General features: G+C 37.2%; 2 protein-coding genes across 5 annotated transcripts in view; both read right to left on the minus strand.

Moving 5' to 3' along the window:
- Positions 1-249: 249 nt before the first annotated feature.
- Positions 250-7,058, minus strand: VCPKMT (valosin containing protein lysine methyltransferase). Of its 2 annotated transcripts, XM_026513688.3 has the most exons (7): positions 6,261-7,058; positions 6,053-6,163; positions 5,789-5,861; positions 4,851-4,970; positions 3,708-3,812; positions 1,331-1,384; positions 250-526 (listed from the first exon to the last, which is right to left on the minus strand). In XM_026513688.3, the coding sequence occupies exons 1-6, from the start codon at positions 6,524-6,526 to the stop codon at positions 1,370-1,372; spliced, it is 690 nt and encodes a 229-aa protein (XP_026369473.1). In that variant the 5' UTR covers positions 6,527-7,058; the 3' UTR covers positions 250-526; positions 1,331-1,369. The 2 variants fall into 2 exon arrangements, with proteins under 2 accessions (XP_026369473.1, XP_026369472.1); XM_026513687.4 differs by having other exon boundaries at positions 250-1,384.
- A 100-nt stretch (positions 7,059-7,158) lies between these two features.
- Positions 7,159-24,770, minus strand: part of SOS2 (SOS Ras/Rho guanine nucleotide exchange factor 2) — an 80,017-nt gene continuing 62,405 nt past the window's right edge. For 2 of the 3 annotated variants that reach the window (XM_026513684.4, XM_048218016.2), the window contains 6 exons: positions 24,103-24,275; positions 21,266-21,382; positions 19,832-20,093; positions 19,255-19,296; positions 9,777-9,886; positions 7,159-8,903 (listed from right to left, as the gene is read on the minus strand). In XM_026513684.4, coding sequence (XP_026369469.1) covers positions 8,394-8,903; positions 9,777-9,886; positions 19,255-19,296; positions 19,832-20,093; positions 21,266-21,382; positions 24,103-24,275 — 1,214 coding nt within the window. In that variant the 3' untranslated portion in view covers positions 7,159-8,393. The remainder of the gene's footprint in view (positions 8,904-9,776; positions 9,887-19,254; positions 19,297-19,831; positions 20,094-21,265; positions 21,383-24,102; positions 24,276-24,770) is intronic. The other variant, XM_057306425.1, reaches the window with a different exon arrangement.

The raw sequence follows: 24,770 nt of genomic DNA on the forward strand, positions 1-24,770 counted from the left end.
CATATATTTAGTTTGCACTGTTTAGTAAACTGCTTAATGAAATGCTAAGAGCGGTATGAACAACGTATTTTGAAAAAGAACAGCAAGACAAACTTTAAAGACCGAAGGAAGCCTGAGGGAAAGAATGGTTCTTTTGACTTGGATCTTTTAACTTCTCTAAATAGGGCTGCTTTTGCTTTTTCTGGAAAGCCTGATTTAGATGTTCATTTTCTTCAAAGCTATTTCTGAAACATTGACAAAATCACAGGATCTCAAAAACAATGTTTATTTTAATACATAAAATGTGCCACCTCGCACCAATGCCTACGAGTACCGGCATTCTATCCAGCTAGTCTTACTCTTCATAACTGGTGTAACTGAAGGCCTCGATCGATCAGTCTGTGAGCAGATGATTATTGTACCATCATAAAACAGAGAATACGCAGAATCAAAATCACTTGGTCAATGTATATAGAACAACATTTGTAGTGATTTAAAGACAGTTCTCTGTTTCATGTAAACAACACTGGTGATTTTCGCCATTTTCCTGGAATATATATGCAAAGAAAAGTGCAAGAGCCACGTAAGTGCACAAGCCTGAAACTGGACTTTTATTCCTACTCCATTCTCAAATGAAAAAAAGTTTTTAAAGATACCTTTTCCCCCCTCCTGATTTCTTACTTTCATTCCTACCAACTCATTACAGTATAATTTACTATCTAACTCATATAGACATGTACGGTGGAAGAAAAGAATAAAACTTTGGCTAATAGAAGTATACAAAACAGTATTTTCAGGTTGTTTTTTTTTAAGTAAAAGAACATTTAAAATACTAAAGCTATCGTAATAATAGCAATGAAGTGGAAGATACATATGATAAAAACCACTGCATAATTACATTAAAATAAAAACCTACTTTTAGATTTACTGATCTTGAAGACAACTAAATTTTATTAGTTGCAACTTAAACAGAATTACATAGTAATAGATATCTCTCTTTAGAAATTGGATCAATTTATCTCTAGTTTCCTGACAATAATGCCAAGTCAACCAAGCCACTTCACTGTTTATTTCTGGCAGACTTTAGGCAAACTTCAACACCTATATTCATTTGAGGAGTGACTGACACACAATTTTCATTTAAGCAGAACTTGATGCTGAGCTACAGGTAAACTAAGTTGGATTTCAGGCCCACTGGCAGGCAGGCAGGCAGGCATCATTTTTCGAATTGCAGGCAGCCCCATGGTGGTTTGTCAGTTATATACTGAATCTCTGTGGACATGCTGGAAAAATCTGTGAACACAATCTTCCCATGCTGTATTCACATGCTCCATTCACATCTTTAGCTTACCCAGGTTGTTAGAGAGCTTGGGTAAGAGGACTAAAGATTTCACGATGGAGATTTCTATAAGGAAAAAAAAATGAAAGCTTTAAAGACTGATTTCTTATAAAAAATTAAGTATTTACTGGGTACTTAATACTAAGCAATATGCTTAATAATGGCTAAATGCAATTCAAATGAACAACCATGCAGAATTTTTAAGAGATGGTTTTTTGCTGATACCTAAAACAAAACAACCAAAGAAAAATCACATATACTAGACATCATCAAAATTAAAAAGCTTTGTGCTTCAAAGGACATACTCTCAAGAAAAAAAAAACAAACACAGAATGGGAGAAAGTATTTGAAAGTCATGTATCTGTTAAGGGTCTAGTATCCAGAATATATAAAGAACTATTACAACTCAACGGTAAGAGGACAACTCAATTTAAAAACAGGCTAAGTATGGGACACCTGGGTGCCTTAGTCGGTTAAGCATCTGCCTTCGGCTCAGGTCATGATCCCAGGGTCCTGGGATCGAGCCCCACATGGGGCTCCCTGCTCAGTGGGGAGTCTGCTTCTCCCTCTCCCACTCCCCCTGCTTGGGTTCCCTCTCTCACTGTCTCTCTCTGACAAATAAATAAAAATCTTAAAAACGAACAAACAAAAAACAGGCTAAGTATTTCTGTAAAGATATACAAATGGCCAGTAAATACATGAAGAGAGACACTCCACATTAGTCATTCAAGAAATGAAAATAAAAACCACAATGAGACACCACTTCACCCCTACCGAGATGACTACCATCAAAAAGATGGACAATGACAAGCGCTGGTGAAGATACGAAGGAATGAGAACCCTGCGCCACTGCTGGTGGGAATGTAAAATGGTACAGCAGCTTTGGAGTACAGTTTGGCCAATTCACTGTTAGTTAAACATGGAGTTCCCATGTGACCTAGCAGTTCTACTCTTAGGTATATACCCAAGAGATTTGAAAACGTAAGTCACAGAAAAATTCTTACATGAATATTCATTGCAGTATTCATTATTGCCAAAAAGTGAAAAACCACTGAAATGCCTAATGACTGATGAATGGATGGATAAGGTGTAGTATATCAAAGAAATATTAAAACTATATTTTACTTCTAAAACTATAAAAAGGAGCCAGATACAAGAAGCCACATAGTGTGTGATTCCACTTCTATGAAATGTTCAGAACAGGCAACTTCACAGACAGAGAACAGACTGGTGGCTGCCAAAGATCAGGGAGAGGTGGGAACAGCAAGTGACTGCTAATGGGTATGGGGTTTCTTTTTGGGGCAATAAAGAATGTTTAGAATTCAAAAGTGGTGACAATTGTGCAACTCTGTGAATATACTAAAAACCACTGAACCTTACATTTTAAAAGGGTGAATTTTATCAATTTTGTAAAAAGAAGTAATTCTTCACACACACACACAAAGCCTTTACATTTAGGAGACAAAATCTTAATGCCTCAAAAAAACCTCTACTTTTAAAACTACACAACAGCTTGAGCTAAAACCAGATTCCTTAAGGCATAAAATATTTTTAAAATTTATCTTTGGATCTCCAGCACTATGTCAAATGAAAGTTAGTAGATCTGAATTACTAATCCCACCGCCTGTCACTTCTTACAGTTCTAATACCTAGCCTTGATCCCCCAACTTACAAGCCATTTGCTTTTGGCTAGAATTCCCATAATCAGAGAACTTCATCATGAACAAATTTAATCAAAGCAAAGATAACAGGAACAAGTAGGACTTACTAAATTAGCACCCTTAATTCATAAATTAGATCATGTCCTTGCCTTATACTAGTCACATATACAAAAGGTGATACAAACAAAATGGATGAAATACAATTCTTCCCCTCTACACACAGCAAACTCTAGGCATACAGAGCAACTTCTATAAAATGTAACTGTTGTAACAGGTAAAGGAAGCAACAAAAAAGGGTAACACACATAAATTCTATTTGAGTGCATTTTTATTTACTGGGCAGATCTACCTTGTTATACTTTAGACTATTTAAAAAAATTTGAATGGTTGGAAAAAGTTCACAAAAGTCAGAACTGGCATTTTTAAATCTCTGAGAGATAAAAGAAATGTACAAATAGCTAAGATATTTGCCTGAGGTAATGCCCAATTACAAAGCTCTATTATTTACAGATGGAAAGGACCTTTATCAAAGTAGCCTGGTTTTTTGTTTTTTTTTTAGAGGAAGAATCCAAGGCCAGGTAGATTAAGTGATCTAAACACTGAGAGCGCCAGTGAGTCGTTAGAACTGTTTCCCCACATCAAAATCAGTCTACACCACACATTAGCTCAGAGACAGTGCCCAGCTAATGAGATCTCCTCAGAGGATAAAGAGGTGGGAATGTATTTACCGATTTTTTCTTTCTGATGTATAAAATATGAATATCCTCGCTTCGATATTCTTCATCATGTTTCTCCAAAGGAATTTTTTCAAAGTCAAAGTCTAGCTGGAGGAGCTATAAATTTAAAAGAGATATACTTCAAAATCAATAATACGAAATTTCCTGTGGCAACAGAAGTCAGAGTGACAGTTAACTTTGGAGGAGTACTGACTGGAAAAGGGCACATGGGAGCCTTGAGGTCCTGAAAATATTCTGCATTTTTATGTAGAGTGGTGATTGCTCGGGTGTATACACATGAAAAACTGAGCCGAGCACCTGATATATGTGTATCTTACATGTGTTTGACTCAATTTAAACTGTTTAACAATATTGAATTTTCAATTACAGTCTCAAAAGTTCATTAACATTCTTTACTTTCAAGAAAAACATGAAAATAAAAAACAATTTTAGCACCTGAGGCAGAGTCACGTATTTACATTCTTATTTAAGCACAGTAGTCCTTTCAGTAGATAAACTGCAGGGCTGTGTAGAGGTACCCTCAAGAGGAGTCACTTGTAATGTAATTGATTTTTGCCCATCAGAAGGGTTTGGAGGACCACTGGGGGAAGACAGGTGAACGATACATGGGGCTCTATGTACCACTTTTGCAACTTTCTGTAAGTCTTTAATTATTTCAAAGTAAAAAGTAAAAAACAAAACAAAACCAAAAAACATTCCAGAAAGTAGACAGGATATCTTGGTCGAAGCTTTCATAAAAATGTAGAGAAAAACACAGACGTAAAAATGTAACACGTATATTTCTGATTCCAAAAGTAATACATTACTATGTTCCCAAAAGCCAGCATCATGTTTAATAAAGAAACATGGAAAACTTTTCTAGAAAAGACAAGGGTGTTACCGTTATTATTTTAGGTTGTTCTGTAGATACTAGATCAACTTATTAGAAAAGAAAAAGAAAAAAAGGATCAGAAAAGATGAAAAAGGTGGGGGAGAAGCTTAGTAGAATGGTGGGCAATGAAGGATAGTCTCCTTGGATTCGCATGAGCAGAATGTGTTCCCCACTCAAAATTACCATAATATATTTGAACACATAGTCACATAAAGCCTCGATGAAGTCACATAAAGCACTACGAAAACAGATCTACTACTTACCTCAAAATATTTTTTCTCAATTTCTGGATTTTTTCCCATTGTTCGTTGTTCGTAACAACATATAATACAAGTCTCAAATCCACTAAGATCTTTTAGAGTTTTCAACAACGGCTCCAAAGACTGTTCAAAAAGGAATATCACTTTTACTTATGATTTTTAAAAATTTACATTTTTACTATAAAAAGGGGGTAGGAGAAGTGGAGAGTAACTATAACTCCCCTCCAATTTATCCATCTTTGAATCAATCAACAAAGTATATGTGGTTAAATTAAAGCTCTGTAGCTAATGACTGGTAAACTCCTCTTCACTAATCAACCGTTGTATTGATTTCAGTTTCCAAGACTCAAATGACTGCATTTTGGAGTTACCATGGGAAAACAAATGAAACTGACCTCACTCTTAAAAAATTAATTTTATTTAATCTATTTTAACTTGGAATTTTACCCACAAAAGTAAGTCCGACCCTAACTTGAGCATAAGGTAGTTCAATGTTTGTTATTTTACAAATGTGATGCCCACAATATTATACAAACTGATATTTTAAAAAATACCATCCTGAATCAATCTTGCCACAGAACAATGAATTCTTTACAATGCAACTTAATTCTCAAAGTCATGGTTAACTTGTTCACTGGAAAGAGCTTAAAAAAATCCGTAGCTTATCTTAACAGATCCAAATGGCAAAATCTTTAAAATATTACAGAAGCCTCTAGTCAAATGCACATAACACTTTTGTCAACATGTTTCACAGGTCTACATGTTTATCACGAGTACATGCATATAGTTCCTGGTAACCTTAATGTTCTTTACTGTGTCATCAACTATAGGACACATATCCTGCCTTCAGAGATGTTAAAAGGTGAAGAAATAAGCACTTTGGAATCCACGAATTATGATACAACTTCTGAAGACAGACACTTCACTCACTGAATACTTACCTCTTCATAGTATATGCAGTCGGCCATCAGTATGTAGTCTGGCGGAGATGGAAAGTCTTCTATTTCTTCCCCCCTTAAAAATGTCAACCAAATATTTTAACTGTTGCTTTAATAATTTAAAACATTGTTCTCTAAACAAGTTCTGGAGGGTTCTCTAAACAAGTTCTGGAAGGTCCCCTTTGTATTAACTATGCTTTTAGTGAAACGCAATTTAAAGCAAACTACAGATCGTTATCTTAAAACAAGCTGAAAGGCCATACAAACCATTTCAGTACCTTGGCTTGAACAGAACCAGTGACAAGATGCTTGTTCATATTAATATTCATCTTCAGCAAGTCTTGCAATTCCTCAAGATCTGTGACCACAACATCAGCCCTACAAAATAACGTCGATTGAGGTGTAGGCACAAGCGTCGTAAACCACGAATCCGGGTTTCCCGAACGAAGCGGCACCCCCTCCTGCCAGCTCTTACCCGAGGGTAGCAGCCATGAGCCCCACGGCCCCAGTGCCGGAGCCCAGCTCCAGCACCGACCGCCGGCTCAGAGCGTGAGCCCCATCGCCGGAAAACCCGGGCGTTTCCAGGTACTTAGAAAGGACAATGGCAGCGTCCCAAACAACGCAGCCCACGCCGCCCGAGCCATACTGCTGCAGTCGTAACACCGTGCCGTCTCGCTTTTCCAAAACTCGAACAAAGTTCCGCAGTGGGTCCTCCGCCGAGGACTCCAGAGGAGCCGCCATCGCTGCCCGGCAACAAGAAGCGGCGCGCGCAGTGACGTCACACCCACACGCACCGCCCCAGGGCCGGCCTGAAGAGGGCCCGGCGCCTCCTAGTGGCGAAGTTGGCGCCACAGCGCGTGCGCAAAGGCACAAAGCTGGGCAGGCAGCATTAGCAGGGCGCGGTCGAGCCCCGGGCCAGCGCTGCCCCGGGGTCGGTCAGCCTCACTCCTCTAAGTTACAAGCCTGGCTTAACAAACAGGTAGCTTAAACCGCTCTTCCAGACAAAGCTGGTATTGTCACCTGCTCTTAAGGCAAACCCCCAGTGTTTTTACCAGGAGACTAATTCACTCGGTAGTTATTGGCTTTAAATCCAGGCAGTTTTCAAGATTCTACCAAGCAGGCTACCCCCCTCCTTACCAAGAGTTTCCTTGCCTGCTAATTTTTCATCTGAATGCATAAAAATGGTTGCTGGAAGCTTGCTGATTGCTGTTTTAACAGTTAAGACAAAGTTATCCTTCTAAAATTTACATCAAATTCTTTGGGATTACGTAATTTAAATAGCACAAAATATTGAAAATAATGTGGGTGTATTTCCGCAGAATTCAACAATCTCTCCCCTTGTTTCTTATAATGAAAACACGTATTTAAAAGTCTTTTAAAAATTAAGACTGGGGTGATTTATTAATCTTGTTAAGAACTCTGATACAAAGCACAGTAAAAGGCCACAGACCAGTAAACAAACAACGTGGCTTTTGGCTACTTCACAACTGCTGCTACAGCACTGTCAGCAAAACGCGCGTTTTCATCACTCTGAACCCAGGAGTCCAAATGGCAAATAAAACTTTTACTCACTTCTCTGAATAAAAAGTTTAATAAAGCTTTAAGTATGTTTGCTGGTTTAAATGTTACCAATCTAAAAAAAAAATTTTTTTTTTACTTTAGTTAACATGAGATTTATAGAGAAAGTTACTAGGTTTTGAGGGCAAGGCAGTTGGTTCCTATGCCATAAGAAATTTTCCTCTGAATTTCTGAGTTAGTAAAGTAGCAGATTGTATTATAGGCCTTGAGTCACTTAAATTTATATAGGTTATTAGCATTATCTTTAAATATACAATATAAACAAAACTGTACATACATGGCATATTAATTAACTTTGTTTTCCAAAACAATAGGCAACTCATTAGCTAAAGACACCATAGTCTGCAAAAACAAAAGGCACATCTGAATGAGATACATGCCCTTTTTCCCTCTATGACTGGGTTAGGTAGTCTCTGTATCCATTTTGACAAAATAATAAACACTTACAGTGCATCCTATTATTTTCATTCTATTTTTCATTTTTGTCTTCAGCAGCAAATTCTGGCATTTAAGACATGGCATTAAAGAGTTTAAGAACAGTGGGTGTTTTTCACAATTCTCCCTAAACATAAAAACTAGAAGTAAAAACTAGAAGATGGTCAAAGAGTTTTAAAAATCAGTAATACCATAACACCCCCTATATCTGTGTAAATTCACTGCCTTAAAAAGGCATCTATTATCCAAATTTGAAAAATTCCACAAATGCACTATCCCCTTTCAGTGCAATCAATGTCACTTTAAACCATATTTTAGCAGAGTCTACAGTGCAAATATAAATTCTTTATACTGGCCTTTTGGCAGCACTGAGGATCCAAGACAAGGCAATGCTACTGATCACCTGAGGATAATGATAAAGGACTTTTGTATTTTTATTTTTCCAATTTTTAAAAGCTTATTTGATCAGTAGCATTTTTGTAAGAGCATTATTTGTAAAAAGTACTAAAATACTATGCCTTTTTTGAATAAATTAAAAAAAAAAAAAACCCTTTACAAATACCATTCCAGTGTCAATGACTACATATGGCTAAGGTCACTGAGGAGTTTCCGCATTTTCTAGCAAAGGCAGTCTGTATGATGGAGGGTGCGAAAGCTCCCGTTTGTAAGTCTTTGGTGGCAGTTTTGGTAGGTGAGGGCTTGAATTCTGCCTTGGTGGAACAGGGGGAGCTTGAGGATGAGCAAGGTTGTTGTGACTGGAACTGAGCACGTAGCATCGACGTGGTACTCTCGGAGAGGGTGTGCTAGGAGGAGTATTTGGCGAGTTTGGACAGGTACTAACATCTCTGAACCAGTCTGGATCTCTGTGAAGATGTCCTAGTGGAGGTGGCTGAAGATTAAACGGACAGTTTATAAAGTGTTCTGGAGGCCGAAGGGGAACTGGTGGAGGGGTATCAGGAAGAGGATCTCTTGGTGGCGGTGGAGGTGGACTGTGCAGAGGCCCATCAAATGCACCAGTAGGAGCAGGAACTCTGGGTTTTACCTTTGGAGGAGGAGGCTGTCTTGGTGGAATAGCAGGGGGGTCATCATCAGATTTCGTGTTTCCCTCAAAAAAAAAAAAAATTAAATTATACCTCCATTCTCCTGAAAAATCTGTTAAGCTTTAAAAGACTGAAAAATTCTTATGTGTTCAGTTAAATCCAGAAGCTCTAAATAGATTAATCTGATTTAATGATCAGATTCATGAGTAAAATACTCCCAGTTTTATTTGGGGCCTAGTTTATTATTTTTATATATGAGATGTTTTCATTGAAATCTTAGAACATAAAGCCTCAGGTTATCTTGCTTTATATACCTTTCAAATATGTATGCATTTTAACTGTAATATGCAAGTCAGTCAAAGGAATACATAGCTTTGTAGACATTAAAGGACATGATGTCAAGGGAACTCAACGTCCAGCTTCTGCTTTCTGGCCATCTACTTCTACTTTCCCCAGTGAGGCTTACCGTGCCGGTTCTCAAGTGTGATCCAGGGACCAGCAGCATCAGCACCAGTAGGGAACTTGTTAAAAAATGCAAATTCCTGGGTCCCACCCTAGACCTACTGAATTAGAAACTCAGCAATCTACTTTTAATAAGCCTCCCAGGTCATTCTGATGCAGCCTACAGTTTGAGAAGTACCGGTTTAAAGTTTGAAGAATGCTTTGAATACTAAAGTTTTCCCCCTTTCTACCAGAAGGAAAACATACTTCTGAGTATCTGTGAATCTGGCTGCCCAGCCTCTTTTTAGAAAAAAATATAAACGAGAATTAAGCAATTATTAAAAGTATTTTTCAAATAAAACAACTGAAGCATTTCAAAACTATAAAGGGTAGCCAAATTATGATTTACAGACTTTTTACAAGAACAAGAACTATCTGAAGATTCACCACTCTGAATGCGCTGGACGAGCTAAGACGGACCCCGTGCTGCCGACTACCTTGCAGTTTGAAGCATCGTCGTCAAACTTTTTTCGAGGAGGAAGTGGAGGAGGAATCAGTGGCTCTTCACTTAGTTTATGTAAACTACCACATGAACTGAAGAAAGATTCTGGGGGTAAAAAAGATTAGTTGAACCACAATTCACAGTGCAATCATAAGATAAGGCTTTATTTCAATCTGTGATCACCTCTGCTACAGCAAATGTCAGACTGTACTGAACCGTTGGTTCAGCTATACTCTCCACTAAACCGCAAGCTTTTTGAGGGCAGTGTGTGTTTACTTGTGTCCCTAAGCACTAGTACAACAGTGGTAATGCCTGGTATGTGGCAGACACTAGAGCTCCCCGAAAACATACAATTTAAATAAGATTAATAATGAGATTCTGCTTCTTGAAAAACCTTTTAAAATCTAAAATAGACAAAACAAACATGTTTGTAGAAACTGTAGTAACTTCCAGAGAAAGGTCATATATAATCAGAGACCTTGTGTTTTTGAAGCAGCTAGTATCAGATACATTTCTACACAGGTAATAAAACCCCCAACTAGGAGACAAAAAGGTAGGGTTGTATTAAATAACCTTTCTCTTTCAAGTTTCTCAGTGATAAAGGACAATGTTATGTAACCACATTAAAGAGAATTTACAAAATAATAAAGCACACAGGGGAAAATTCTATGCCAAACAGACACAGAATAAGAACTCTTTTCATTTATTTTTCTTCATATGATAAAAAGAATACCTGTAGTTATGGACCAACTCTATTTGTTGACCAACACTTGTTATAAAAGCAGTGACCATGTCTTGTTTATCATTACATTAAGACTGGGCTCATAGGAACTAGTTGAGAAAGCTGAGGAGTTTAATTTTAAACATATGGAGTGTGAACTCTTTATGTGATATCCAAGTAGAGATGTCAATATCTTTACTCCATGTAAAAAAACTGCTGTCCTGATCTTGTGACTGTGCAGTCACCTGATGGGTGCTACTAGCTCCGGGTGTCAAAAACAAAGTATGCCTATGGGGTGTCGGCAGATGGTGTGGGAGGTCAGGCAGAGCACTATCTGCTGCAGATATACTCCTTTTGCCTGATCAGCATCGTTGGCCCTGTCTTGGGAGCGAACTACTCTTGGTGATAGTGAATCTATCCCATGTGGTGTAGTCAACCAGTCTGGCCCAGTGTACCCCAACTCCAATCAGAAAAATAACAAGTGTTGGGGATGTGGAGAAAAGGGAACCCTCACGAACTGTTGCTGGGAAGACAAACTGGTGCACCCACTCTGGAAACAATAATGGAGGTTCCTCACAAAATAAAAAAAAATAGAAATACCACGTGTACACACACACACACACACACACACACACACACACACACACACACAGAGGAATATTACTCAGCCACAAAAAAGAATGAGATCTTGTCATTTGCAACAATATGGATGGACATAGAGGGTATGAGGTTAAGTAGTAATAAGTCAGAGAAAGACAAATACCATATGATTTCACTTATATGTGAATTCTGAAAAACAAAACAAAAAGAAAAAGACTCATAAATACAGAGAACAAACTGGTGGCTTCCAGAGTGGAGGAGGATAAGGGCATGGGTGAAATAGATGAAGGGGATTAAGAGGCACAAACTTCCAGTTATAAAATAAGTCAAAGAAATAAAAAGTACAGCTTAGGGAATATAGGCAATAATATTATTATAACATACAGTGACACAGAGTGACTACACTTGTTGTGAACACTGAGTAATGTAGAGAATTGTCAAATCACTATGTTGTACATCTAAAACTAATATAACATTGTATGTCAACTATACTTCAATAATAAATACTTTTTAAAAAAACCCTCTATTTTAAAGTATGCTCTATGCCCAACGTGGGGCTTGAACTCATCACCCTAACATCAAGAGTTGCATGCTCTACTCACTGAGCCAGCCAGGTGCCCCAATAATAAATACTTTTTAAAAAGTAAAAAAGAAAAAAAAGTAGTGCACATGGGACTCACTTCTCACCTTTTTTTTTTTTAAGATTTTATTTATTTATTCGACAGAGAGAGAGACAGCCAGCGAGAGAGGGAACACAAGCAGGGGGAGTGGGAGCCCGATGCAGGGCTCGATCCCAGGACCCCGGGATCACGCCCTGGGCCGAAGGCAGACGCTTAACGACTGAGCCGCCCAGGCGCCCCTCACTTCTCACCTTCTTAATGTGATCCGATTTTTATCTAACTCCCTTTCATGCATGCAGCCCTATGCTTCACTTGAGGGAAAGCTGACCTCATCCTGTAGCTCCAAAGATGGGGCCTGATTAGACCAAGTCAATCTGTGTAATCCACTCCATCAGTCAGAGTGACTGACTTAGCTGTAGGCATGTGACCTAGTTCAGACAAGTGAAATGTGAAAGATCTGGAAGCGACTACTGAAAAGAAAGTTCCTTGCCCTTCTGAAAAAGCACTCTGCCAGTCTGTCTCTGTATATCTCTTTCCTTCTTACCTGACTGAACAAAGAAGCACAAAACCATTATTACTCCTGCCACCACTCTTACGACCTTGAGGGAAAACAGCCTTAGGTAAAGCCGATAATTTGGACAAAACAATGAAGAATCGAAAAAGAACCTAGTCTTTGATAACATCATTGAGCCAGTGATTCAACAAGTCTTAAAGCAGTCTTCCTCTAGACTTCCAATTTTGTGAGTCAGAATGCTTTCTTATTGTTTAAGTCAGACTTAGGTGGGTCTTTTCTTCCTTACAGAAATACACACTCATGGAAGCAGAAAATATCTGAATGATGGTGGAAAAGCTGTGAGAGTTTTTGGGGGCGCCTGGGTGGTTCAGTCGTTAAGCATCTGCCTTTGGCTCAGGGCGTGATCCCAGCGTTCTGGGATTGAGCCCCACATCAGGCTCCTCCGCTGGAAGTCTGCTTCTTCCTCTCCCACTCCCGCTGCTTGTGTTCCCTCTCTCACTGGCTGTCTCTCTCTCTGTCGAATAAATAAATAAAATCTTAAAAAAAAAAAAGAAAGAAAGAAAGAAAAGAAAAGCTGTGCGAGTTTTTGAATATGGGTCTGACTCTACAGCAGACCACTTAACCACTATGTTATACTCTCTGTAGCAGGCACACAATAACCCTTGATGAAGTGTGAACACAATGTTATTTACTATCAAGAGCACTTCCCTATAAGATCAGGTTTTGTGAGGATTTTAAATAGTTTCAGTGTTCCAAACTAATGAATGTAGAGTAATTTACTAAGTGATTTCTATAATGTTAGTTAGCTATGTAAGTTACTTCCAATTTTTTGACATCTGTCCATCCACCTTTTTCAACAAACACTTATTGCATAACTGCTACAGTGTCAGATGCTGTTCCAGGCACTATAGCAATACAGTAGTGAGGAACAGGCAAAAACTCATGTCCCTATGGAGCTTATATTCTAGGTTGGGGAGAGAGAACAGATTTGAAAACTAAGTAAAAGAATTATGGCTATAAATTAGAAGAAGAAATATTAGGTAGGGAAGGTGGATAGAAGGAGACAGGAGGGGAGCAATTTTAGATAGCGTGGCTAGGGAAAACCTCACTCAGGTAATACTGGGCAAAAACCTGAAGGAGGCAAGGGAGCCTGCAATGAGGCCAAACAGATGAAGAGCATTCTAGGCACACGGAATGGCAAGAGCAGAAGTCCTGATGTGGGAATGTGTCTACCGTGTGCAGGAGACTGAGCAGCTGGAGCAGAATGAGTGATGGGAGAGAACAGTAGGTGATGAAGTCTGACATCAAAAGAGGCTAAAATGCATAGAACCTTCTGGGCCCTTTCAAAGAACTTTGGCTTTTACACTGAGATAGAAAGGCACTGGAGAGCTTCAAGCACAGGTGAGACAAGCCTAACTTACACTCTTTTTTCTTTTTGGTCTAACCTACATTCTAAAAGGACTTGGCTGCTATAGTGAAAACAGACTATGTGGAAGATGGGAAGTTAGGAGGCTACTATAATAAACCAGGTAAGAGATTATGGTGGCTTGGATCAAGGTGACAGCAGTAGAGATGGTGAGAAATAGATTCTGGATACATTTTGAAGGTTAACAAGACTTGCTCATGAATCACATTTGGGGTATGAGAAAAAGAGAGAAGTAAAAGATAACTCTAATATTTTTAGCCTAAGCAATTAGATGCAGTTGAGAACTGGGATAAAGAGGCAGTGGGAAGAACAACTTTGGAGGGGATGAAAACAAGCTCAGTTTTGGAGAGGTTAGGTTTGAGATTCCTATTAAGTATCTAAATGGAGATGTCGAATAGGTCACTGAGTATATGGGTCAAAAGGTCAGAGAGAGGTTCTAGGTAGAGAAAAAAATTGGGGAATTATCATTATATAGATGATATAAGACCGGATGGGCCAACCAAATGAGTGAGAAGAGGTCCAGGGACTGAACCTTGTGGCCTTCCAATTTTTAGAGGTTGAGAATATGAAGAGAAACAAGCAAGAGAAACTAGGCAGCTGAAAGTATAGTTAGAAAAACCAAGAGAGTGGGATGAACAACGTGATCTTCATGGATGTGACTTCTTCCCAAAACTGGTATTTTGAATAAATGAAGGCAGAAACTTGGGTTTTTTGTTCGCCACTGAATCTGCAGTACCTAGCACAGTAGGTGCTACGAAGTAAGTATTCAATTTCCTACTGGATAAGACCAAAGGGTGTGAACATTTTTATGGTTTGACATGTTGTTTACAGATTTCTTTCCAAAAGGGTCATGCTAATATACCAATTTAGAAGGGATAAGTAATGTATGAGAGTAACTTTTAACACAGGCTTGCTCATACTTTGATGTGAACAGTCTATTCATGTCCACTGTTAGTGGCGTCTTGCTGTTTTTCCCATTGTATGTGAGCACTTTTCATACATACTATGTTCTTTCTTTCAGGATTTGTTTTAGGAGAGTCAGAATTTTATGCAGTTATTTTCAATATTTTCCATTAAATTTCAAAATGAAATTTTCCTTATCATATGGAAAATGTATTTTACTGCCATCCAAAATAATGTCTAGAACTCCTGATTCTAAAATCGCTTGGTGTTAGGGGTTGAATTGTGTCCCCCCCCAAAATATGCTGAAGTGCCTGTCACCTGTAACACCCAGTACCTGTCAATGTGACCTTATTTAGAAATAGGGTCTTTACAGATATGTAATCAAGTTAGGACGAAAGTGGACCCCAATCCAGTACGACTGAGGTCTTTAGAAGGAGAGGAGAAGGGACAAAGAAACACGCAGGGAGAAGACGACCATCTGACAACAGCGGTAGAGACTGAGATGATGCATCCATAAACCAAAGGAGGCCAAAGACTGTCAGCAAAGGCCAGAAGTTAGAAGAGGCAAAGAAAGATTCTCTCTTACGTGTTTCAGAAAGAGCAAGGCCCTGCCAACATCTTGATTTGGGGACTTACAGCCTCCAGAACTGGGCCCTTCTAAGCCACTCAGTCTGTGGGACTTTCTTAGAGCAGCACTAAAAGAAACTAATAGACATAGTAAAAACATTTCCACCACAGAACAACACGGAAAATAAGAAACAAACTTCAGTGAAGCCAGGAAACATCTGACCCCTGCAGCTTCAATACATGAAGGTGGACTACAGTGTATATGAGGGAGACATGTGGAGGAAGATGAAACCCGAGTGTCTGCAGTTAGTGATACTGACAAACAGCCTTTAACGTGCCCCCACAGAATGAAAGGAGGGATCAGGAGTTAAAGGTACTTGGTATAATGGAAGACATGGGATGAGAACAGAAGACTTGATTAAATCTATATAAGGAGCAATTAAAGTTCTGTGGGAGACTGGGGGTTTTATTTTCTGGTGAATCTACACATCAGAGGGGGGTCATTAGCCTGTGCTAAAAACACAGATTTTCATACTAAATGTTCAGACCACCCAGGCAGAAGATTCAAAGATCTTTCTTTGGAAAAATTAAACAGTCCTAGAGAAGAGGCCTCATAGATTCTGATGTTTGGAGATTTCCTAAGTAAAGAACTTCTCATCACTCTATTACATGTCAACAAGCTCTGACCATGGATATAGCATTTCCCATCAGCTTACACTGCCTCACTCTAAAATATGGAAAGCTTAGGATACCAGACAAGAAAGGAAAGACTCCAATATGAAAGACAAGAGACTAAACTAATAGATGCAACTCAGAAAGGAAAAAAAAACCAGAAACAATTTTTTTTTTCAAAAACACTATAATATCCTATGGAAGATAAGACAGTGAATCCATGAAACCAGAATAATAGGATGATATAAAAATGGCATAAACAAAGGTAACTAGAAAGAATTTTTTGGAAATTCAAAATCAACAATTAATGAAAAAAAGAGTGGGAAGATGAAGGGAGGAAATCTTGCAGAAAACAGAACAAGAAAACAAAGAGATGGACAATAAGATAAAAGACAAGAAAACTGGAGGCTCAATCTAGGATATACAATATGGAAAAGGAACTAAAAAAGCAAGTCAGACAACATATTTGGGAGGAAATTATTAACAAAACAATATAAGGAACATTTTCTAGAAATCACATGATCTCTAAATTTAAAGGGCTTAATAAGTAGATGACAAAATGAAAGAAAATAATGGTTCATATTAAAGCAGATCATTGCGAACGTACAGATCATCAGGAATAAAGAGAATATTCTAAAACTTTCTTGCATATATTGTGGCAGAGACTTCTAACTGTCCCCCAGTGTACCTTTCCTTTTCTTCCTTTTAGTAACAGGATCCCATGTATTTTAGCAAGACAAAAGGCTGCCTAGCTACAGACAACATCTCTCAGCCTCCCTTGGAGCAAAGTTTTGACCAATGGAATGAGAGCAGGAGTAATGTGAGCAACACCCAGATGTTTCTCTTTTCTTTCCTTTTTTTTTTTTTAAGATTTTATTTATTTATTTGAAAGAGAGAGAGAAAGAGAGAGAGCAAAAGCAGGGGGAGGAGCAGAAGGAGAGGGAGAAGCAGGCTCCCTGGCGAGCAGGGAACTGGACTGAGGGCTTGATCCCAGGACCCTGAGATCATGACCTGAGTCTAAGGCAGATACCCAACCGATTGAGCCACCCAGGTGCCCCTCAGATCATGTTTTTCTAACAAAACCTGTCGACATTCACCTTCCTCCTGGCTAGAAAATGATAATAACTGAAGCAGTTGCTCAAAACTCAGAGGTGGAAGCCCCATTTTGAGATTCCTGAATTGTCCTATTAGCTTGTGGAACAGAGGTGTTTACTTGGCCATTGTGAGAAATAGAGTTCTATTTCATTTAAGGTTCTGTATTTTTGGGTCCCTTTGCTACAGCAAGTGTACTCTAGTTTTAAAAAAGGATTGAAACTAGAAGGTCATTGACAGCGGATTTCTATTTTGTTCAGTGTCACAGTTTCTTGCACTTAGAATACTGCCTGCACATATCAGGCATTTAAAAACTATGCATGAATAATTTATGAGTGAATGACACTGGACTTCTAAACAGGAAGTATGAAAGCAAGAAGACCATAAGAAAATGCCCTCAAAATTCCTAGTGAAAAGGATTTATAATTCTATACCCAAACTATTAACAAATATATTAAATACATTTTCAGAAATATAAAAACTTAAAAACTTTTTATCTTTTTAGCCTTTCTCAGGTAGCTACTAGAGGATGTACTCTACCAAAGTAAGGGAGCATTCAAGAAAGAAGACAAGGAGTCCAAAAAAACAAGGATCCAACACAGAAGAGACGTGAAGGAATTTCTAGGACGACAACAAAAGAAAGTTCTAGGATGACAGCTGGGTGAGAGGCCAAGAGAGCAACCAGTCCAAACTGGAGTAGAACTAAAGGGCACCAGGAAGGAAGTTTCCAAGTTAAACAGCAAAACGAACATTCTGACAACTGTCCTGAGTGGTCTGACCTTATGGAAAACTGTGCTGAGACGGGGTGTGAGAAGACTGAGCAATAGATATTTGGAAAACCAACCAACAAACAAAAACACCTAAGCATTAATAAGTTTATCATTAACTTCATGAAACAGAGCTGTACAAGAAAGGAAACATAATCATAGTATACACTACTTAATAGTGAATAATATTTTCCCAAAATGTGACAAGTATATTAGGCAGAATAAAGGGCAAAATTCTCATCTACTGTAATAGGAAATCAGTAAAAACTGTCTAAAACTAATGATTCAAAAGAGAGAAAAATATGAAAACACCATTTAAAAACGTGGAAGTGTTGGGGCGCCTGGGTGGCTCAGTCGTTAAGTGTCTGCCTTTGGCTCAGGGCCTGATCCTGGGGTCCTGGGATCAAGCCCCACATTGGGCTCCCTGCTCTGCTGGGAGCCTGCTTCTTCCTCTCCCACTCCCCCTGCTTGTGTTCCCTCTCTCGCTGGCTGTCTCTCTCTGTCAAATAAATAAATAAAATCTTAAAAAAAAAATGTGGAAGTGTCACTGGAGAACAAGAAAAGATGTGGGGAGACATGGGGTAGGGAAGTGCTATCAATTTCATTTTCAGTGTTTAGGAGTATTTGCCTTTTAAACTGTATGCATATATCACTTTCATAAAAATTTAAATATTAAAATGCAGAATTATAAACATTTAAAAGACTAACCTTACTTTTCTCATAAGACAGGAACTGTCTTGTTATGACCTAAATTATATACATTTTAATATGACAGAAGCAGAAGTCCTCCAGATTGGGAGAATTATTCCTGAAGCTACTCTGTACCTTTTTGGGTAGTTGTTGTTGTTGTTGTTTAAAGATTTTATTTAATTATTTGAGAGAGAGAGAGTGAGCAAGAGAGAGAGCACAAGCCGGGGTGGTGGTGGTGGAGAAGAGGCAGAGAGAGAAGCAGACTTCCTGCTGAGCAGGAAGCCTGATGCGGGGCTCAATCCCAGGACCCTGAGATCATGACCTGAGCTGAAGGCAGACGCTTCACTGACTGAGCCACCCGGGCGCCCCTGGGTTGTTTTAAACAAATGACTGTAGAAAGAAAGGTGACAGCATTTATGTCGTACATTATGAAATAACCAAGAATGGCAGAATAGCATTTTACTAAAATAACTGCCTTAATTAAATAGGACCATGTGAAGAAACAAGTGATCAAAGGCTAGTCTGGGAACCTAATAAACACTTAAGTATATAATCCATATTGGAAAATGAATTAGGATGGGAAAGAGGAGAAGCAACTGAGATGAAATCACTGTTCACTCTGTGCCAACCAATGTGCTGGGGGCTCTACATCGTGATCTCATTTGATCCTTAACAGGGTTGGAGATGCTAAGTAATTTGTTCAAGGTCACACAGCCCCTAGACCATAGATAAGTTGTAAAATGATGAAAACTATAGTAAAGTTTAAATAGTACCCAGCTGTAAGCAAATAACACAGTTTATAAGAATTTCATTCATTTTTAAAAAATTGTTTAATGTTGCTAAAACCCAAATACTCCTATACAAATTTATTTCATTAGAATCAACTCAAATTCTTACTTACTTGAATGTGGCAAGAGGACTGGAGCAAAGATGCTATTGCTGCCTATTGGAATGAGAAAAATTGATTTGAAAAGAAAGGTATTATGTATGGTTTTATTTTAAAAATATTTTTGCATAAAGTAACAAATGCAATAACACAGAGAATACAGAATTTTATCATCCTCTCTTGACATGTTAGTTTTAAAAGAAATGAACCCGGAATGTTACCTTTGTAGCTGGAATGTTTTTCCTTTCTTAGCATAAGTAGTTCCCTCTCTATCACAGTCTCTTTTTAAATTTCCTTCACAACACTTATCTGCTTGTTTTCGTACTCTCTGTTGCTCCCTTTAGAGCAGCAGTATGGGGCCCGGAAGGTACTAAACAAATCTTTAATGAATAAATTGGAAAATAAGATGCATAAACAATGTACAAATGATGCTTTAGTCCCTTGCATTAATCATTATTTTCACATTTAAATGCCACTTTCCACACTAATACAGTGTGCAAAGGACTCTACAGTTCCCTAATTAAAATGATGAGAAGAATGATATGAAACACAACATTGCTTTTTTACCAAATGGTTTACATCAAATACATACCACAGGAACTGCTGAGGTCCACATCTAAAAACACACTAAGGTCTGAAGAAGCAGATACTGGTGGAGTAGATGGTGTATTTGGAGAGGTTGGTGCTGACACAGTTGATTCAATATCAGTTTCAGCAATCCGACTAAAGCTCATTTTACATGGTTCTCTTTCTAATGGCGTTGGATGACCTCGTAAAGTGCCTGAGGTAGAGCCATGTCGGCCTGCATTAGGCCGTATTCCAGGAGATTTTAAAGAGAAAGTTGATTTCCTAGGCTGGGAAAAGCAAACATAACTACCATCACTAATTTGCATGGACTTTATTTTTATGGCTTGACACTACCTTATTCATTCTTAGCATGTAGTTAAGAGACTACAATAAACCCCAATCTGCAAGCACCCTGTAACATTCCAGTAGGACACTTCGGGATTTGGACTTGAATACAAGTAAACGTCTTTTCATACTGCAGAAATAAAATTCTTAAAAATCTGTATGACAACTTGTTCCTCCCCAAACACTTGAACCTAAACTTCTTCAAATCATTGGTATCAATTTTACATGTATTTACTGCGGACGTAATATACGCAACATATTATGTTCGGTGCATCAAGGTAAATGACGCACCTAACAGTGAATGACCAACCTCCACAATGGTACTTTCAAGTGTTTGGAGAAAACTGCTACCATTGTCTCCCACCACCATGCCCCCTTTTAAACTCTCACAGTGATAACCTAATGAAAAAACATGGAATTCAGATAACTTGAGTTAAAATCTCCAGTGTGCTGATATCTCGCTTTGCAGTCTTAAAAGAGTTATTTAACGACTTTGTGCCTCAGTTTTTGTTTGTAAAATGAGAATAAGATCTATATCCTACAACTGTTGTGGAGATGAGATAACATCTTGCTGCTTGGCTCAAAGTAGGTATAAGTGTTTTTAATTCCTCCCACATCTTGCTTTCTGTTCGACTACTTAGAATTGGTCTTCCCCCTACTTCTGTTGCCACCGCAAACACAAGAATAACTTGGAGCTGTAACAGCAAATTTTAGCATCAAGTTCATTCCAGTGGTGACCATGGATGATTTGCTCTAATGACAGGAGTCATGGTCAGGCCAGAAGAACCATGATACACTTGCTTACTCCTTTTTCCTGTTTCATTTCCTGGTCATTTACAGCTCTCACTTTTTCACAACTTTCCCCCTTATACTAGGAAGCTTAAAAGCTGACAAAGAAGTCTTACAAAGATAAAGAATAAACGAGATTTTATCAAAAGGCTAATAACATTGCCTCCTACAGTACCTATCACTTTAGAAACAGTATAGTACTACAACACAAAGGACTGAAAAATAGCTATTCAAATAAATTAGAATTTTAATGGTAATACATTATTAAACACCGAAGATAATATTGTTTTAAAAATCAGTTTTTCCAAAATTATAACGAACTTACAAATCGAGGTGGCTGTTTGCAGTTTCGGGGTTCAATTTCTAGTGACTTGTTGAACAAATAATCTGTAAACTCCTTTTCAGAAGCACTTCCCATGGGGTTAAGGTTTTCAAAGAACCTCTGGAATTAAATAAATTTCCATAAGTACATGTTTTAGATCTTATTGGAACATGTATTTCAGCAGTTTAAAATAAAAAAAATTATCAATAAATTAAGGGATCGTAATGTCTGAGAGTTCACAAGAATTGCTGATTCCAATCTCTCTACTTTCAAATAAAGCTGTACAATTTCTACGGGAGTTGTATATTTTAGTCTTCATTTTCTATTAAGAAGATGGAGAGATTTTCATTTATTACCACTTAATGGCTCGGTTAACATTTGTCCTACTCATTATAACAAGATGGTTATCACCAGTAAGCTATCAAAAGTGTTTAGAACAGAATTATAATTCACAATGAGGCTTTTTAAAAAAAAGCTTTTATTTTTAAGTCATCTCTACACCCAATGTGGGGGTCCAACTTACAACCCCGAGATCAAGAGTCACATGCTCCACCAACTGAGCAAGCCGGGTGTCCCACAATGACACCTTCGATAATCAGAAAAAAAAGAGATAAGATGGATTAAGTTCTATTCAAAAGTAATTTCAAGAACAATTACAAACTTATCCATGCTGACCTCTAGTAAAATAACCTTTCTTAGGAAAAATTTTTCTAAGCTTGTATTTAAGCTTTTAGATAGAAAATTTAGATGATTTAGCAAAGGGTAAAAAGAATATAAATAGTAATCTCACCAAGCAGAGATCTGTTAACATTTTACTCTTAGAATATTGCAATGTTTTTACCATGTGAATATATGCATATATACATATTACATATATTTGTTTTTTGGGTTTTTTTTTTATTTTGCAAAACTGGGACCATAACAGTTATTTTTAACCTTTTTTTTTTTTTAGCGTATAACTCAATATTTTTCCATGTGGTTTACTTAGTTTATAAGTACAAACTTTAGCTCTACAGTCTTTATTCATATGCATGTTTATTTCACCAGTCTCCACACACTCAGTTATCCACTGCACTGCTTTCTAATTCTTTATATTACAATAAGAATAATAATTATTAACTCCTCGTGCATAAATTTTTCTGTACATTTCTGATTATTTTCTCAGAAAAATTCCTTAGAAGCAAATTACTGGATTTAACTTTATTCAATTTCGAAGTGGTTTAAGAAGCATATATAAAACAAGTACTGGGTTTTCACTTTAACAGTAGGCAAAATGATCTTTAAAATTTCTGATATAAAATTCTCCCATTTTTCAGGCATTCTGCCAATGTCAAGAAAATTATATTACTCCTTTAACAATATTGAAACAGCTTGTTCTTATACTCAGGTTAGTCAAATTAAATCATAAGAACCAACAGCAATGTAAAGACTTCTGTAAAGTTATAATAGCAGTAATCTTGATTTTCTCATCCTTTGCTCTATTTTTTAATACTATTTACTACCTTGGTTAACTATGGCTTGAAAAGTAGATACCCCCACACTCCCACAAAGCATCATTTAATGCTTTAAATGATGGTAGGAAGTCTAGACCAGATCACAAAAACCCATTAGAAGTTACCGAGATATGAATGTTAAAAGTACTATTTCAAATATACCCAACTATAATGTAACATGATTTCTCGGGAAAATATATTATAAACACTTTAATCTGAGCTTCAAGAGTGTATTTCTTTAGACCTTTGAAGTTCAATATCACAGAGGGCTGGCCCCATAGTGAGGAAAGAGAATGAAATATGGGACCACCAGCAGCTTGTCACGATTTTCTTCAGAGCAGGTATCCGTCTACACTTTCATAATGCTGTAGTTTAGGTCATTCTTTCTTAGGACTTTAGGGTATTTTGTTTTGAACTGGGAACAAAGAATAGTTACCATTTACAATTTAGGAGGGTGGGAGTCATGGTGGGCATTTTCACTTAATATGCTGACCTGCACACTAAGCCTGAAAGTTGAGCACAATTTTTAATGGGACAGGTGAACTTATTCTGATAGCTACTATATATTCTGAATTTCAAATAAGTATAACACAATAAAATTTATTTAACATAAATATAGTATCATAATTTACTATGATTTAGAAGGTGCCCCACATCTTACAATACCACAGAATCAATGTTATAAACTATTGCTCAGAATAGAATATCAATTGATAGAATGTTAAAAAAATGATTTTTTGCTAAGCATATACATATATATATATATACACATACATATATATATACACACACACACATATAAATATATATAAAACCAACCTCTTCCCTTATTGAAACCTAGTGTTCTTATGAAGAAATTAATTAATGTTACATTGGCACATGGACAATATCTGAAATGGCTAACAACCAATGACAGTGGATTTTCTTTCACTACATGGACATCAGAGTTTCATTCCATTTTGTCATGCATTTTTTGAAAGTATTTCTTGAACCAGTTGCACAAAGAAGCAATACTCTCAAGAAAAAAGTACCTAACAATATGTATTTTTTAAGATTTTATTTTTAAGTACTCTCTACACCCAACATGGGGCTCAAACCCTGATATCAAGAGTCATATGCTCTACCAACTGAGCCATGCAGGCATCCCAGTACCTAGTAATATTCGTAACTGCAGACTGTTAGCACAGAATATCTAGTATTTACCACTTCTATCTAGTGATTAATTATTAACTTACTATATTACTTTTATAGGAAAATAAGTAGCATAATGTGTGGTTATGATATTTCTTACAGATTGCAGAGGATTTAACATGTTCTCTTTTAAAGACAAGCGAAGAAAATATTTACCCTCATTTCTGGTTCTATCCGTAAACAGTAAGGTTGATTCTGATACTGCTGAATTTCTCCAGTAATTTCAGCTACTTTCCTCCTCTTACTGAAATTGATTAAATCTTTTCCTTTCTTTTTTAAAAAATCATTATTCCCTTCTTCAGTTTTCAGGATATTTGTTAAATATATTCCTAGTAAAAAAGAGTATTTGAAGAAAAGTTATAAAATCTGTTACTTAATCAATCATTTGAAAAAACAACTGATGTAGTAAAGTTGAAAGACATCCTATAATCCAGCAATTCTACCACTAAAATGTTGATAAGTCTCTAATAGGCTTATTAGTTAAGTTTACATTAGGAATTTTTTAACATTTAAAGAATTTAAAATAAAAAGAAAATTAGGGTTTAGGAAAGGCTTGATTTATTCCTTAGACTAACAGCCTAAAATAAAAGGGAGGATTCATTCACAAAGTCTAAGTTATAAGTGTTAAATCTGTTTTAACCACTTTAATATTTGATTATAAATATTTAATGCCAATGATCTTAAATAATGATCAGTAAATTAATTTTAAGCCAATTCTGGTGATAAAACTATAGATTTATAAATTAATTATGTTTCCCCAAAGCCCATAATTTAGACAGAAAAAGAATTATTCCTCATTCTGGGACAGTAAGAAAGTTTTTAGC

The sequence above is a fragment of the Ursus arctos genome, unplaced genomic scaffold, assembly GCF_023065955.2.
Source record: "Ursus arctos isolate Adak ecotype North America unplaced genomic scaffold, UrsArc2.0 scaffold_37, whole genome shotgun sequence".
NCBI lineage: Eukaryota > Metazoa > Chordata > Mammalia > Carnivora > Ursidae > Ursus > Ursus arctos.

Excerpts from the sequence above, each read along its gene's own strand:
- VCPKMT (XM_026513688.3), bottom strand. The coding sequence starts at position 6,526 with ATGGCGGCTCCTCTGGAGTCCTCGGCGGAGGACCCACTGCGGAACTTT. Across the intron at positions 5,862-6,052 it reads CAAGCCAAGGTACTGAAATG|GGGGGAAGAAATAGAAGACT; the intron begins GTTTGTATGGCC and ends GACATTTTTAAG. Across the intron at positions 3,813-4,850 it reads TTGAGAAAAAATATTTTGAG|CTCCTCCAGCTAGACTTTGA; the intron begins GTAAGTAGTAGA and ends TTAAATTTATAG.